This window comes from Vespula vulgaris, chromosome 22 (assembly GCF_905475345.1).
Source record: "Vespula vulgaris chromosome 22, iyVesVulg1.1, whole genome shotgun sequence".
Lineage (NCBI taxonomy): Eukaryota > Metazoa > Arthropoda > Insecta > Hymenoptera > Vespidae > Vespula > Vespula vulgaris.
The window spans coordinates 2,567,876-2,582,500 of NC_066607.1; the positions used below are offsets into that span (position 1 = coordinate 2,567,876).

At 37.1% G+C, this 14,625-nt stretch overlaps 3 protein-coding genes across 4 annotated transcripts in view; all 3 read left to right on the forward strand.

Annotated features, from left to right (window-relative positions):
- The first annotated feature begins 537 nt into the window (after nt 1-537).
- Nucleotides 538-2,966, forward strand: LOC127071562 (gastrula zinc finger protein XlCGF57.1-like). Its single transcript, XM_051010983.1, is given in 3 exon segments — nt 538-1,402; nt 1,492-2,861; nt 2,864-2,966. Coding segments are annotated over 3 exon segments (1,407 nt in total). The 5' UTR covers nt 538-1,401; the 3' UTR covers nt 2,900-2,966.
- On the forward strand, nt 2,950-3,958 carry LOC127071691 (histone-lysine N-methyltransferase PRDM9-like). The gene is made up of 4 exons (XM_051011243.1): nt 2,950-2,975; nt 3,083-3,242; nt 3,302-3,658; nt 3,848-3,958. The coding sequence occupies exons 1-4, from the start codon at nt 2,950-2,952 to the stop codon at nt 3,956-3,958; spliced, it is 654 nt and encodes a 217-aa protein (XP_050867200.1).
- Nucleotides 3,959-6,603: 2,645 nt separating this feature from the next.
- LOC127071580 (protein yippee-like 1) overlaps nt 6,604-14,625 on the forward strand; it is a 24,099-nt gene continuing 16,077 nt past the window's right edge. The window contains exon 1 of one of the 2 annotated variants that reach the window (XM_051011005.1): nt 6,604-7,056. The gene's annotated coding sequence lies outside the window, so the exon portion shown is untranslated. The remainder of the gene's footprint in view (nt 7,057-14,625) is intronic. The other variant, XM_051011007.1, reaches the window with a different exon arrangement.

The window sequence follows — 14,625 nt, forward strand, 5'->3', positions numbered from 1 at the left end:
TAGAAAAAAAAAAAGAAAGAAAGAAAGAGAGAAAAAGAAAAAAAATTTTTTTTTAATTATCTTTTTTTTCCATTTTCCTTTCAATCTTTTCTTTTTTTTTTTTTTTGATTCTTTTTATTATTTATTCTTTCATTCTTTACTTCTTTTTTTTTTCTTTATTTTCGAAGAAATCGTCCGCACGAAAGTATTTCGATTGTCAAGAAATGTTAATATTGCGATAAGATTATTAAGCTGACGAAATGTTTTTAGTAAATTCAATCGTTTGGGGAAAGAATTGATTCGCGTATGCCAACGATTGGTTCGACGATGAGATAAGAACTATTCCACGATGATGGATATTTATCGGAAGATGTTTAGTTTTAATCGAAAGCGAGATTCGAGATATGTTACACCGACAGAGATAACATCGTTTTCTTTCTCTGTTGAAGAGAGCCATTGGTAAGCTGTAATAGGTAAGTAAGAGTTATCGGGAAAAAGAAAAGTAAAGAGATAAATGAGAAGGAGTTGGGCAAAAAAAGAAAAAGGAAAAAAGAGTAAGCGGGTAGAGGTATAAACGAAAAGAGCATAAAAAAGAAAAGAGAAAGATATAAATCCCGTATGGTAGGATAGCTCGAATAATTTGAATATGGCGGAAAAAGATGTGTCCGCGCGGCGAACAGTGCTGCCAGCACGGAAGTATACGGTGACGCTATGCTCAGCTTCGCTCCCTCCAAAACCCGCGCGTACATTGGCAACATTGTTTTTTGGTAGTTTACAAATAAAATGGCCGATATATGAGGCTATTTTGTATGGACAATAAAATATGGAATTTTGTAAAATTAATGACGGTCGGTCGCGTACATGTGCGAGTTAATGTGGAAAAGCCGCGTCGTAAAGTACGGTAAAATATCGTGGAGTGTAAGTGAGCGTGTGGGAGTGCCGTTAGAGAAAGGTGGAGGTTGTCTTCGAAGACCCGTGGACGCCGCAGGCCCGAGAAGACCGATAGGAAGAATCGGTGAGGCGGTACGATCTAGAGAGTACCGTGGGGACCGCCGTATTAATTTCGGTGGCGCACGGTGGCGCGGCAAACTATAGAAAAACACGGCTCTAGAATAGGCGAACTCGGGTTCTGCGGGTGCACACGGGGCCCCCTCTGCCGCCTGCACCAAATTTTCGGGGACCCTCGCCTCCGCCACCCGGAGGCTGCGTGCGTCGGAGCCAGAGGGGACGAAGCGCGCCAACATAGAATTTCGAACCATTTACATATCGTATGCCACGCATGACCACCACGAGGTCTTGATAGACCCCTGGTGCTCCTTTATCACATACCAACTTGGGACTGTCTGCGAGTACTTTCAATGATCCTGGTATTACACTCATAAGTGATCGGTTACATCTTACTCGGACAGATATGTTACCCAAAGTACGTAATCAAGAACAAGATACTGGAGTGTGACCGGTACGTTAACTTAGACCCAATCAAAATATTTCCATCCGATCAATTTGTCGTAGTGGAGAGCATTGGTACGGAGGATGCGTTGACAGAGACAGAGGGGCCTACCGATATAGCCTCCAGCCAAAACAACCCCTCCATCGTTACCCTTGCAAATATGTGTACAACCCCTGGCAACGCTGGCGCAGGATTCGGGTATGCCTGGTCCTTTGGTGGGCCTGGTACCGAAACCCGAGAGAACGCACAGAGCGAGCTCGCTACCAATATTAGTTACGCCGTTAATAACAATCAGGACCAAGGTTCCAGTCAAAAGATACAGGTCGATATCAAACCGGCAAAAAACGTTAATAGTGCTCATCGCAGACCTATGTTCGCTATGAACGAAAGTTGTCAACAAACTCCTACTACCCACCACGGTCACACAGGCGGAGCTCATAATCAAACGCATGGTTCTCACGTTCGCACTAAAAAGCATCACGACGTTTTTCCATTGAATTGTGAAAAGGGAGGCTGTCAGTGTGACGCTTCGCAACCAACGCCTCCACCTTCTCTATTTTCAAATACCTTAGTTTTTACTACAGCCGACAAGCATGCCATGAGTAAGCATTTCATGACACCGCTTGGACCTTTGCAGCTTACTGCAGAAGAGTGCAATGAAATTTTAATGAAAAGGGCAGCAGCTGCATCTAATCAAGCAAATGCCAACAATGTTACTACCAGTCAAACGGACGGCACAGCTCACTTTGGACACGTATTGACTCATGTAAACACTACTCAAATCGAGACTAAAGTTAAGCAACAGCAAGATATGGGGAGCCAAGTTCGTGTACCTAAGGAAAGACCATATTCTTGTTCCGAATGTGGGAAGTCATTTTTACTAAAGCATCATTTAACGACGCATGCAAGAGTACATACAGGAGAAAGACCTCATATATGCGTTCACTGTGGCAAGAGTTTCGCTCACAAACATTGTCTTCATACCCACTTGCTGTTACACAGTGCAGAAAGACCTTATCAATGTCGAGAATGTAAAAAGTCCTTTACGTTAAAACATCACCTTGTAACGCATACTCGGGTACACACGAGAGAGAGACCATTCGTTTGCCAGGAATGTGGAAGAGCGTTTCCTCTTAAACGCCATTTAGTCACCCATAGTAAATTTCATTCTGGAGAAAGGCCATTTGTTTGCGAAGAATGTGGAGAATCCTTCTCGCAGAAGGATCACTTGACGATGCATTCGCGCTTCCACGGCAGTTTACATCCATTTGTTTGTCATGATTGTGGGGCTACGTTTCAAAGGAAGTTTGAACTAGTAAACCATGGTCGGTTACATGGTAGAATTCCACATTCGTGTACTGTTTGTGGTAAAGAATTTTTACAGAAGAGAACGCTATTAGCACACATGCGTTTACATACAGGAGAGACACCTTTCGCTTGCACCGTTTGTGGAGAGGCATTCCCGCGTAAAGTAGATTTAGTTACGCACTCCAAGATTCACAATAACAATACGAGTACAGATGAGAAATCTCTTACATGCAGGTATGTCAGATGCATAAACGAGGACGGAAAGTGTCGGAAGTATTAAGATCTAACCTTGCGCGTGGCACTTGCGAAGGTATCCCAACGATAACATCAAGTTTATTATTTCAGGGAGTGCGGATTAGATTTTCCGAACAGAGAAGCCCTTACCTTACATTTAAGGCTACATTCTGGTGATCGAACGTTAGTAACGGATTTATGTGGGTTAGCAGCTGCCTTCCAACAAACTCCTGGACACTTCCTAACTCCAAATACTCCTGGAACCCACCAGGTAATGCCTATACTCGTTTAGAAAACGTATCACGAAAACTAAGTAATGAATGTTTCCAGATGAATGGACCTATCGGAACGCCCGGTGTTAGCCACATGCATGGTGCAACGCAAACGTCGCCACCAGTTGGTTCGGGTCCTAAACCAAAACCGCATATCTGTCCTGATTGTGGCCGTGGGTTTGCTCAGAAGCACGGACTGTCGCAACATCAACGGCGCCACACGGACGGCAGTTGTCATATAAGGTCACACGTGTGTGACAAGTGTGGAAAGGCTTTCTTCCAGAAGAATCATTTGTTATTACATCAACGTCAGCACATGGATCCTCCGCCGAGTATACTTCGGCAACAACAGAGACAAGCGGCGCAAGCCGCTGCTCAACAAGCTCAACAACAGCAAGCGCAGCAACAGCAACAGGCGCAGCAGCAACAGCAGGTCCAGCAGCAACAGCAAGCGCAGCAGCAGCAGCAGGCGCAACAGGCGCAGCAAGTGCAACAACAAGCGCAGCAGCAACAGCAGGTTCAGCAGCAGCAGCAGCAGCAGCCACAGCAGCAGCAGCAAACGTGTACGGTCGATACTAAAACAATTCAGTTGCAAGCAATACAGCAACAAGTTCAACAGCAAGTCCAGCAACAGGTACAACAGCAGCAGCAGCAGCAGCAACAACAAGCGTGTTCCGTGGACACAAAAGCAATACAGTTGAATGTCACCATGTGAGACGGTTTAAAGCGAAGGGACTGGAAAGTCCCCGGAACAATAGCACTCCCAAATGCGCACCCTGCTGCCACCCTCTGCACGCACTTCTCTTGTACTAACATAACGTATTAGATATATTTATTATCTATAGAGTCGAGTACGAAGTAATCAATTTTATTACAAGAGTATATATACAAAGTATACATATTATTATATTCTAATAATGTAAGGCTTGTAACAAGAAAATAAAAATAACCATATATTAGTGTTTTACATATACTTTATATATATATATATAAATATATATATATATATATATATATATATATCATTTACTCTAGATATAAAAATGAAACTAAACAAATTAGTTGCCTTAACGAGAAGAAGAATTTTAATGAATATATTAACTATCGTTTGCTGAATTTCTTTTTTCATTTACTTTTACTTACGTAGGACGTCACTCTTTATAAGAAAATACATATTGAATAAACAAAGATAAAAATAAGTCCGTTATGTGTTGCTGCTTTGAAATACTGCTTTGTTGTTATTCTCCATGCTAGGAAGGTTCGGAAGTGAGAAGAAGAAAATATATTGAATGTGAGAATGCAAATGCGAACCTTGAAAAAAAATAGTAGAAAGGTTTATAGACGGGAGAGAGAGAGAGAGAGAGGAGGTGAAAGAAAAAAAAGCGAGAAAAAAGAAGAGGGTGGCAGGCATAGTGCAATTGTTGCGTTAATTATTACGCATTAATACGAAATCGTGAGTCGCTGTCCAAAGTGACCAATTCGTTCGATTACACAATCGTGACAAAGTTTTTAATCAAGATTATCGAGTTTTCAAGGGGGAAAGGAAGAGGAAGCGTCGGCAATACATATAGACACACCACCAGTGATTTCTATACGCTATAAAAAAAAAAAAAAGAAAAACGAAAAAACAAACAAACAGTTCGGAACAGGAAAAATATTTTATATATAAATGGCCAATTAACTTTTGTCTGTTTATTATGTGTTCCTTGGATTTTTTTTTTTTGTAGTCTCTTCCCGTACTTCATACATTCTTGACTTTGATGTTTTCAATATATATATATACATACATACATACATATATATATATATATATATATACACACATAATTTTTTTTTCCTTCTTTTTTGGTAAAATACAATATACGCGACGTGCGTCTAAAGAAGTTTTCGCAAAATACCCAGCTTAGCAGGATTTTGTAATAGAATGTGATTTTAGATTGTCAAAAGAATTGTAATATGTAATAGAATTGCGCAAAAAAAAAAAAGAAAAAAAAAAGAAAAAAAACACAAAAAAAAAATATGCGAAGAAAAAGTACGAATAAAGGTAGCTTTCCTATGTAGTTTTAACATTCACGCATGCTTCTTTTCCAGAACGAACGTGCCTCATTGGGGAGAGTATCGTAAGCGATACGCGTTTTCACGAATAGGATGAATCAATTATTATTAGAGTAGTAATATAGTAGTGGTAGTATAGTAGCGGTATAGCCTTTGAAAAACGTTCTTATTAAAGCGTAACGACGATAAGATTTCATGTTGGAAAATTACAGATATTTTATTATACTCCTCGCTATGTCCGCGAGTTTATCTCATTTCGATCGTTTAAGCATTTGCGGATTATTTTGCGGATTTCTTAGCGTACATAAAGATTAATGTAAAAAGACAAGCCTACAGTTGTCGCGATGTAAAAACAACAAAAATTTGCTTTTTTTCTTCTTCTTTGTTTCTTTTCTTTTCTTTTCTTTTCTTTTTTTTTTTCTTTTTCCTTTTCTTTTTTTCTTCAGAATCATTAACGCGAGAGATGCGAGAGACTCGCTAGGTCTCGAGCGGGAATATTTCTAATTTCAAACCCAGTCCTCGAAGATCGAGAGATAAGCAGCAGCGCACTATCGAGACGTACATACGCATATGCACATTCGAGTATGAACGAAGGACGTAAAAAAGGTACAGAAAGATAGATGTACGACGATCTAACCGATAATAATAACTTAACGATAATGACAATTCTTAATACGTATACGATGTAATGGAAGACTAATACCAGTTTATCCGATCTAAAGATAAGATCCGGTAAAGTAGAAACTACTTATCTATGAAGACTCCGTATTAGAAGATTGATCATCGAACGGTTTGAAAGAAAAAAGAAAGGAAATGAAAAACGAAGGGAAAAAAATGAACGATAGTTTGTACGCGAATCGATAATCGAAGATTTTAAAAAGAGATCGAAGGAAAGAATCTTTGAGGACAAAAAGAAAATTACGGATTGCGTTGCAGAGGGGAGAGAAAGAAAGAAAAAGAGAAAAAAATGCATGGAGAAGAAATAAAGAAAAAGATCGCACGAACACGAGAGAGAGAATGAGACAAAGGAAACGAAGAGAGAAAGAAAAAAGATATGGATGGATGGATGAAAGCGATACGAAAAAAAAAACACGCACACAAATAAAGAAAAAATAACCTGTATAGGAACGAAAGAGAAAGAGAGAAACAAAAGACGGAAGAAATGGGGGAGGAAAGGAAAGCGCAGCCTGGCGAGAAATAAAGTAACTACGAATTGAATTAAGACGAGACAGCAGCGCCACGATGCATACTAACGGCGATGTCCGGAAGTTGTATACGGGCTTTAATCCGCGCATGCGCGTCGAAGAGATATTTCTCGTATACCACCACCGTGCCGTCCCGCCGCCTGCGGACGAACCGAAATAAATCGAACGACGCCGAGTCGATCAGCAGCGGAGTAAAGGTGCTTCGGTGGACGCGACCGTTTTTCGCGTTTAGTGATGATCAGGACGAGCCGTTGTTGTTTTCGTCGACGTTTTTATTCGTGGCACTGCGCTAAAACGAAGTAGCAGCCACCAACACCAAGGACCACGACGACGAGCGCGATAAATAAATAATATTTCATCCTGATAATTCACAAAATAGGAGAAAAATAATAAGAATAACAAGAGGAGGAGGAGGAGGAGGAAGAGGAAGAGGAAGAAGAAGAAGAGAAAGAAGAGGAAGAGGAAGAAGAGGAGCGAACAACGAACGAACGAGAAGGAACGAGGACACGCGCTTCGTCGCTCGTCGCTGTCGCGGCCACGGATGCATATGGAGGTGCGTAATGTTCCTCGAAAAAAATAGAGAAAAAAGAAGGATATCATTTACGAAGAGAAAACAAAGCTAGAAGAGAGAAAGAGAAATAACAACGACGACAACGATGACGACTATCGACTACGACTATAATTACGACGACGACGACGACGACGACGACGACGATGACAACAATAACAATAAAATAAAGAGTATTATAAGAAGTTTCTTTCGATGCTTTTCGTCTAAACTTTCGACTGTTTTATATACATCTTTCTTTCTCTTTCTCTTTGTTTCTCTAAATTTTGAATTTTCTTAAACGAGAAGGGGAAAAAAAAAGTATATACTGACGAATCCCAGCGTACACGATATACAATAATATATATATATATATCCGAGACACTATATCCTAGTCGAGCTTAGTCGATCAGTTCGACAAATGAATCGGTTTAGACGCTCATGTCGCGCGTCCACGAAGCACGATTAGCAGCCCCGTACGTACGTGCGCTATGTCTCTCTCCAACTACGCAATACCTTTTGCTTTCCTTTTTCTAGTGCTTTCTTCCTTGTTGTCTGTCTCTTTCTTTCTTTCCTTCTCCATTTTTCTATAGGAACTCGTCGGAAAGGAAAAAAGTATATATTGTACGTATGTGTATATACATACATATATATATTATATATATTTCATTTGATGGGATCATATGTACTCGTAAGTTTTCGTCTTAAAAATGACCAAATGTTTTCGTCGTTGGCTTTCTCTTTCTCTCTTTCTCTTTCTCTTTCTCTTTTATATATATCTTATATATATATATATATATATATGCTTTTCTATGCGCGCATCGAGTTGTGTGCGCGGTACGTAGCCTTTGTGTACGCTCTCAGCTGACGCTCGCGGCCGCCGTCAGCTGCCCGAGTCTAGCGAGAGTGAGAGAGAGAGAAAGAGAGAGAGACTCACGTCCAGGGCCGTCGTCGTCTCCCTTTGCAACTCGTTTTACCGTTATCATCTCGCGCCCGTGTTATTCTTATATATGTGAGGGAGGGGAGAATTTTTTTTTTAATTCAAGAAAAAAGAAAAAAAAAAGAAGTATATGGAAAAACATGGAAAATATATCTTTCGAAACGATATTACTCGTTCTTACTACGATCTCTCTCTTTCTCTCTATCTCTATCTCTGTTATATTCTTTAAGTGCCTCTTGCCACAATCTATATACTCGTGTATGTATATACGTGTGTGTACGTGCATACGTTCTTCTTCTTATGCATATTATTGTATATATATATATGTGCATACATAGTATACATGTATTACGAACCATCGCAATCTGCCATCCAACCAAACTCAACTGTCACGTCCGCACACGTGCGTCTTTTGCTTCGAAATATACATGCATTATATGAAATAGATACATAGAGACAGACGGATAGAGAAAGAGGTAAAGTTAAAGAAAATTAGAAAACAAATAGAGAAAGAAGATCGAACGGAAGAAACGGACGTTCCTATTTTCTCTTGGTTGCGTTTTCATGTGTGTTCCTTCACGAACGTGTGCTACGTTCCACGGAAGTGCAATGCTCTCTCTCTCTCTTTTCTTTCTTTCTTTCTTTCTTTCTTTTTTTCTTTCTTTCTTTCTTTCTTTCTTGCTACGCCTTTTGATCTCTGCGCTCGAGAAGATACTTGACCAGATGGAAAGGACTCGTTTTGATACGACTCTCTACACGATGCTCAAAAATCATTCCTCGATATCTCCATTATCGAAAATTTATATATATATATATATACACACACACGCGCGTATATCTATCGACGAAATCATAAATTGCATTAACTCCAACAGTATCTGTATTAAGAGAAACATATTTTCTTCTAATTTAATCGTTCGAGATCATAATCATCCTTCGAATAAGATGACAAATGAGGAGAAAGAGAAAAAGAAAAAAATGATTTTATTTTCGTCGAAGAAAAAAAAACAAAAAGAAAGGGATTAAAATACGTATATTTCTTTGTCTCTTTCCATTCTCTCTCTCTCTCTCTCTTCGTCTCTCTGTCTATAAATTGCAATTTCATTATTGTTATTCGTTATATATACTTTTTTATGAGAACTATTAACGTAAACGTTCTGCGAATATCACGAATTTTACTTCAGCAATGTCACGCGATGAATGATGATAAAATCCAACGCCGCGCGTATTGTTTTGTACACACACCACAGCTGATTCGAAACGGCGCGTCGTAAAAACATCGGGGAGCGCTGTTATCAGTGTTTTCTCTCTCTTTCTCTCTTTTTTTCTCTCTATTTCTGCGATATGTTTTTGTAATGTAGGAAGAAAAAGGAAGGCGTGCGTGTTTTCACGATTACGATCATTCTTCATCAATTCGTATTTTGATTTTGATTTGTATTATTTTTCTTTCTTTCTTTTTGTTTTTTCTTTCTTTTTTGTTTTTTTTTCTCTCTCTCTCTCTGTTTTTTTCTTTTTTGTATTTTTTTTTCTTGTTTCCTTCTCACTCCTCCTTTGCCTCAATCCTTCCGTAAAAGTCTTTTGCAAATTTACAAATGTCTCGACGTTTGATTTGTTTTTCTTTTTTCTTTTTTTCTTTTGTATTTTTTAATTTAATTTTAGTTTATTTTATTATCATTATAATTATTTTTAATTCGAAAGTCCACACGTTTTGTCGCGCGAATCATCTTTTCACGTTTACGTTTACGTTTACGTTATACTCGAACGATTTCCATAAATTTTTGTAACTTTTTTTTTCTGGGAGAAGAAAGAAATTTCAAAAGAAATCATTTATCGGCACACATTTTCTTCCATGTATCGTATATCGTATAATATCGTCGAGAAATGTCGATTTCGTGTTTTTCGTTTGAATTTTGCCGAGCAATATAAAAATACTACGTATTTATCATCATCGAACGAAATGATCTCGTTACCCGCTTTTGATATCTTTGTAATTTCTCTATTAAATCAAGATGGCAGGTGTTTGAAAGCTTTCATAAGATTTCTTTCCGATAGATTTTTCAATCTTTAAAAAAGAATTCGATGAAAACAAAAAAAATCTTACGATTACAGAGAAGATATAAACGAGTGGTGAAGTTCGTTTGCATCGTGGAAAAGAAAAAACAAAAAAGAAAAAAGAAAAAAAATAAAGAAATAAATAAAAATGAAGAAAATAGACGGATTACATAGGGTCAGGTCACGCGTAGCAGCGCGTCGTTTCGTTTCTACCAAAGGAGAATGAGAGAATGGGTGGGCGGGGAAGGGGTGAGGAGTAAGGGGGTAGAGTGAGGAGACCGTAGAGGAGAGGGATCAGAAAGAAAATGAAACGGGTACGACGAGGAGAGTGGTTGAAGGACGATGACCCGAATTAACTAAACTCAAAGCCGTGTAAGCGCTGCGCTCGTTCCACTCTTTGCCCCGGTGTATGTTTATTTAAAGTTGCACACCGTCCGCGGTGAGAAAGAACGCGCGCCCGACACTACACTATCTTCGTGGAGCCTCGCAGAAAATTCGAAACGAGAAATTCATCGTTGAAAACATCGTTTAAACTAGTCTTTTTTACTTTCGACTTTCCTTTTCCATGGAACGCGCCCTCCATGGAACGTATCCCTCACGTATTCGTGCATGTATATACGTATCTGTGTGGGTGTATACAGAGCGTTTCAAAATAAGAGCTGGAAAATATTTTTCGATTGTAACTACGGGAGATATCAAAACAATTAAAGAGAAGAAAAGTAGTTTCGATTTTAAATAGAACGTGTTTGCATAATCTTTTTTTACTTGTTTTATCGTTTAAAATATATTCCATTTATTTTAGGATACGGTATATATGTATGTGCGTGTAAATACGTGGGTATGTATATGTATATATATATATATATATATATGTATATATATCTATTTCTGTGAGATGACGAGTAATATATAGTATACATATATTATATACTGTTATATATTATATACTGTTATACTATTATTTCTTTTTTTATATATATATATCTATATTACATCAAATATATCGTGGGATTACGAAACGCCATATTGGAATTAAATAGAGATTAAAATGGAATTAATTTTATGAATTTGTGTAGCTTTGTGATTTGTTTATAAAAGATTACTCGATAGATTCGAGCACGCAGATTCGAATTCCAAAGCATCCTTTTTTTTTTGACATTGATAATATAATAACATAATACGCGTAATATATATAATGGCGAAGTTTGTTTTCCATATAGCTTAATTGCCCCTTCTGTATCTCATGTTATATCTCTTTGATCATATTCTTCAGTGAAAAAAGTATCAGTATTTTTCAATAATATTTGTATCTGACAAGCTAATGATAATAATATTTTCGTCTTCATGATTATCTGCAAATATTTCCGAAAGGCTTGTTGCTCTGTTGCAAGTTAAAAAATTGCCAGTTAATTTCAATATTATTTTATAATAATTCCACACACGAAAACCATTTATCCCTTAATACAAATCACTTTCACTTTTCATTATTTACATATACACACATATGTATATATACGTATAACTTAACCACTTAACAGGAGAAAGTTGCCAACAACAAGTAAGTTTCTTGTTGCTTGCTTCTAAATAAATATCATTAACTCGTCGCATCTTTATTATAATACAAACATTACTGTCATACAATAAAATTTCGTTGTGGTATAAGCAAGGAAGAATATATAATTATTAACAGAAAGGGAAACTTTGGGAAACATAGCGAGGGTACTCCCACTGACTATTATAACTAATAATTATAATAACTACAGGTATGCATATTACGTATTATATTCACAATAGATATATCAAGGTTATAGCAATATATATACATATGCAATACATATATATTATTTTGTAAATCTCTAATGGGACGAGGACATATATACGTGTTATCTTTCCAAAATCTAATATTACTTGATCTTACAGAGCACTTTAAATATTTAATATTAATATTATAAGTGCTTCTATTACCAAAAGATTAATCATTTTGATATTCTTTTTTCCTGCTCAACAGATATATGATATATACATACACACATGCGCGCGCGCGTATGTGATATACACATATACATATACAGTTACACGCACACCATCAAGATTGTATTTTAGTAGAATCGATTAGAATTGGCGGGTCGCATCGACCTGTTGGACGATAGGGGTTTACAGCTGATTGGACTGTCAGCTGTCTCTCCGCGAGATTCTCCGCAGAGTCGCTGAGCTTCCTCCTCCTCTTCCTCTTTTTCTCCACCTCCACCTTCTCCTTCGTCACTCCTATACATTTTCTTACACAGAGCGCACACTCCTCTCTTTCTTTCTCTCTTTCTCTCTCTTTTTTTCTCTCTCTATCTTTCACTCACCCACGTTTACCCTGCGCTGTTACTGCGCATGCGCTCCTCCTAGCTCTAGCACGCCACGATTTGCACGCGTCGCCCTCAACGACTCAGAGTTCTAAAGGGGGTGAGGAGCTGGGGGAGGGTGAGGATAAGACGTGACGTCACTGCTAGACAGTTCGTGGCCGCCTTTGTTCGACACGGTCGGCCACAAAGAGCAGGATAAAGAGACGCCGCGCGCCGCGCATGACGCCAGACTCTTAGGGGGGGAGGTACTGTGTGTATGTGTCTGCGTGTGTGTGTGTGCGTTTGCTCGAGCCCCCGCGCGCACTTTCACGAACCGAGAGAAACGCAATTAGACGGTTTCCTTGCAGAAATTTATACGATTTGATGGTTTGTCTCTCTTTCTCTCTCTTTTTCTCCCTATCTATCTATCTATCTCTTTCGTTTCTTTTATTTTTTTATTTATTTATTTATTTATTTATTTATTTATTTATTTGATTTCATCTTTCATTATTCCATTAACTTATAAAATGTAACGGGTTTCAATTTTGTAAAATCGATATATATATATATATAAATATATAAACGAGATTCAATTATTTATTTATGTATCTATATCTCTTCCTCTTAGTGAAGTATACAGAGTAAATGCCACGTTCGTAATGCAAACCACGTTATCGATGGATGGTATACTAATATTAGATTCCTAAGTACAGTAGATTATACTGTTCCTCTTAGCTACATGTACGATGAATACATACATACATCTATGTACGTATGTAGGTATGTATATATGTATGTATGTATGTACTTACATGTCGATTCATTTAACCTAACCTGTACATATTGCGATACATGTAGAGTTTCACCGTCACCTTGCACATAACGATTTCGTTAAAAAAAAAAAAAAAAAAATTATATGTACTATGGTCAAAGATAAAGTAACAGTAATATTTTCTATTTCCAGCAATGTCGTAATTAGTCGATGAGAATAGGTCACGGATAATATTTATATTTCGTCAAATTCTAATATATATTGGGGTTCTCCATCAAACTTTTAGACGAGGTCAGTTCTCTTCGGTGAAAATCTATACATATGTACATACATGCATGTGATATATATATATGTATATACACGTTTGCAAGAAATAGAGCGTGAAGAACCCGAAATAAGCATTTCGAGGAAAAATAGAGAATCGAAATATTCACGGTTGACGACGATAGTTATTTTTATAATAGTCTCTTGAAATAAAAGTTATTTCTTTTATTTTTATTTTTCCTTTTCTCCTTTTTTTTTTCTTTTTTTTTGTCGCGTGCAACGAACACGTGTTCGTTAAAAATAAACAAGGAAATTAAAAATATCATGCGTGATCGTTAAATAATTCGGTAATATTTACACTAATTTCTTTTCAGCTATATGCCCGATTATTCACCGATATGCGAAGACGTGAGAAAATTGAAGAAAAAATTAAATAAAAGATATACGTTTGAATCTCCGATCAAACGGTGATTAGATTCGTCGATATATCGTTTATCGTTTATCGAGAAAATATAATACGCGTAAGAGAAAACGTTCTAAATTTGACTGTTTTTTTTTCTTTTCCTCTTTCTTTTTTTATTGCATCATTTTTTCGAGGTCATTACGGCGTTTCAACGAGGGCAATAGCTTTTACACAATATCCGGTATGATTTTTTTCGCGTTATTTTATCGGGTATATAACTAAAAACGCAAAATGATTCTTCTTATTTTATAATAGTGATAATAATAACAATTATTATTATTATTATTCACCATCAACATCATCATCATCATCATCATCATCATCATCATCATCATAAAAATTATAAACGGAAGAACATTTACATTTCTTCACTGTTTTTGCTTGGTTCGAGCTCTAGCGATTATGTTATCGGTGTATATCGAATGTAAAGTATCTTTTTTAATGGCCTTCTTTCTATTACGCCACTTTATATATAAATATACATATATGCATCGAATTGGCCAATAAGTAATGTCGACGTTTTGAGTAATTTATATTTAAATACATAACACTTCCTTTTTTTCATTTTTTTTTCTTTTTAATATTTAATATCTTGTATCTAAATGAATAATATCCTTTCTCTCCCTTTCTTTTCTTTTATAGAAAGTATTTTGTTTAATGAAATATCTTGTAATATTTCATATATCTAAATAAACAAGACTGGTGTTTTTTAAATTGTAAATTACTACGTCACTTATTGATCAATCCGATACAG

Excerpts from the sequence above, each read along its gene's own strand:
- LOC127071691 (XM_051011243.1), top strand. The coding sequence starts at position 2,950 with ATGAGAAATCTCTTACATGCAGGTAT. Across the intron at positions 2,976-3,082 it reads AATCTCTTACATGCAGGTAT|GGAGTGCGGATTAGATTTTC; the intron begins GTCAGATGCATA and ends TTATTATTTCAG. Across the intron at positions 3,243-3,301 it reads ATACTCCTGGAACCCACCAG|ATGAATGGACCTATCGGAAC; the intron begins GTAATGCCTATA and ends GAATGTTTCCAG.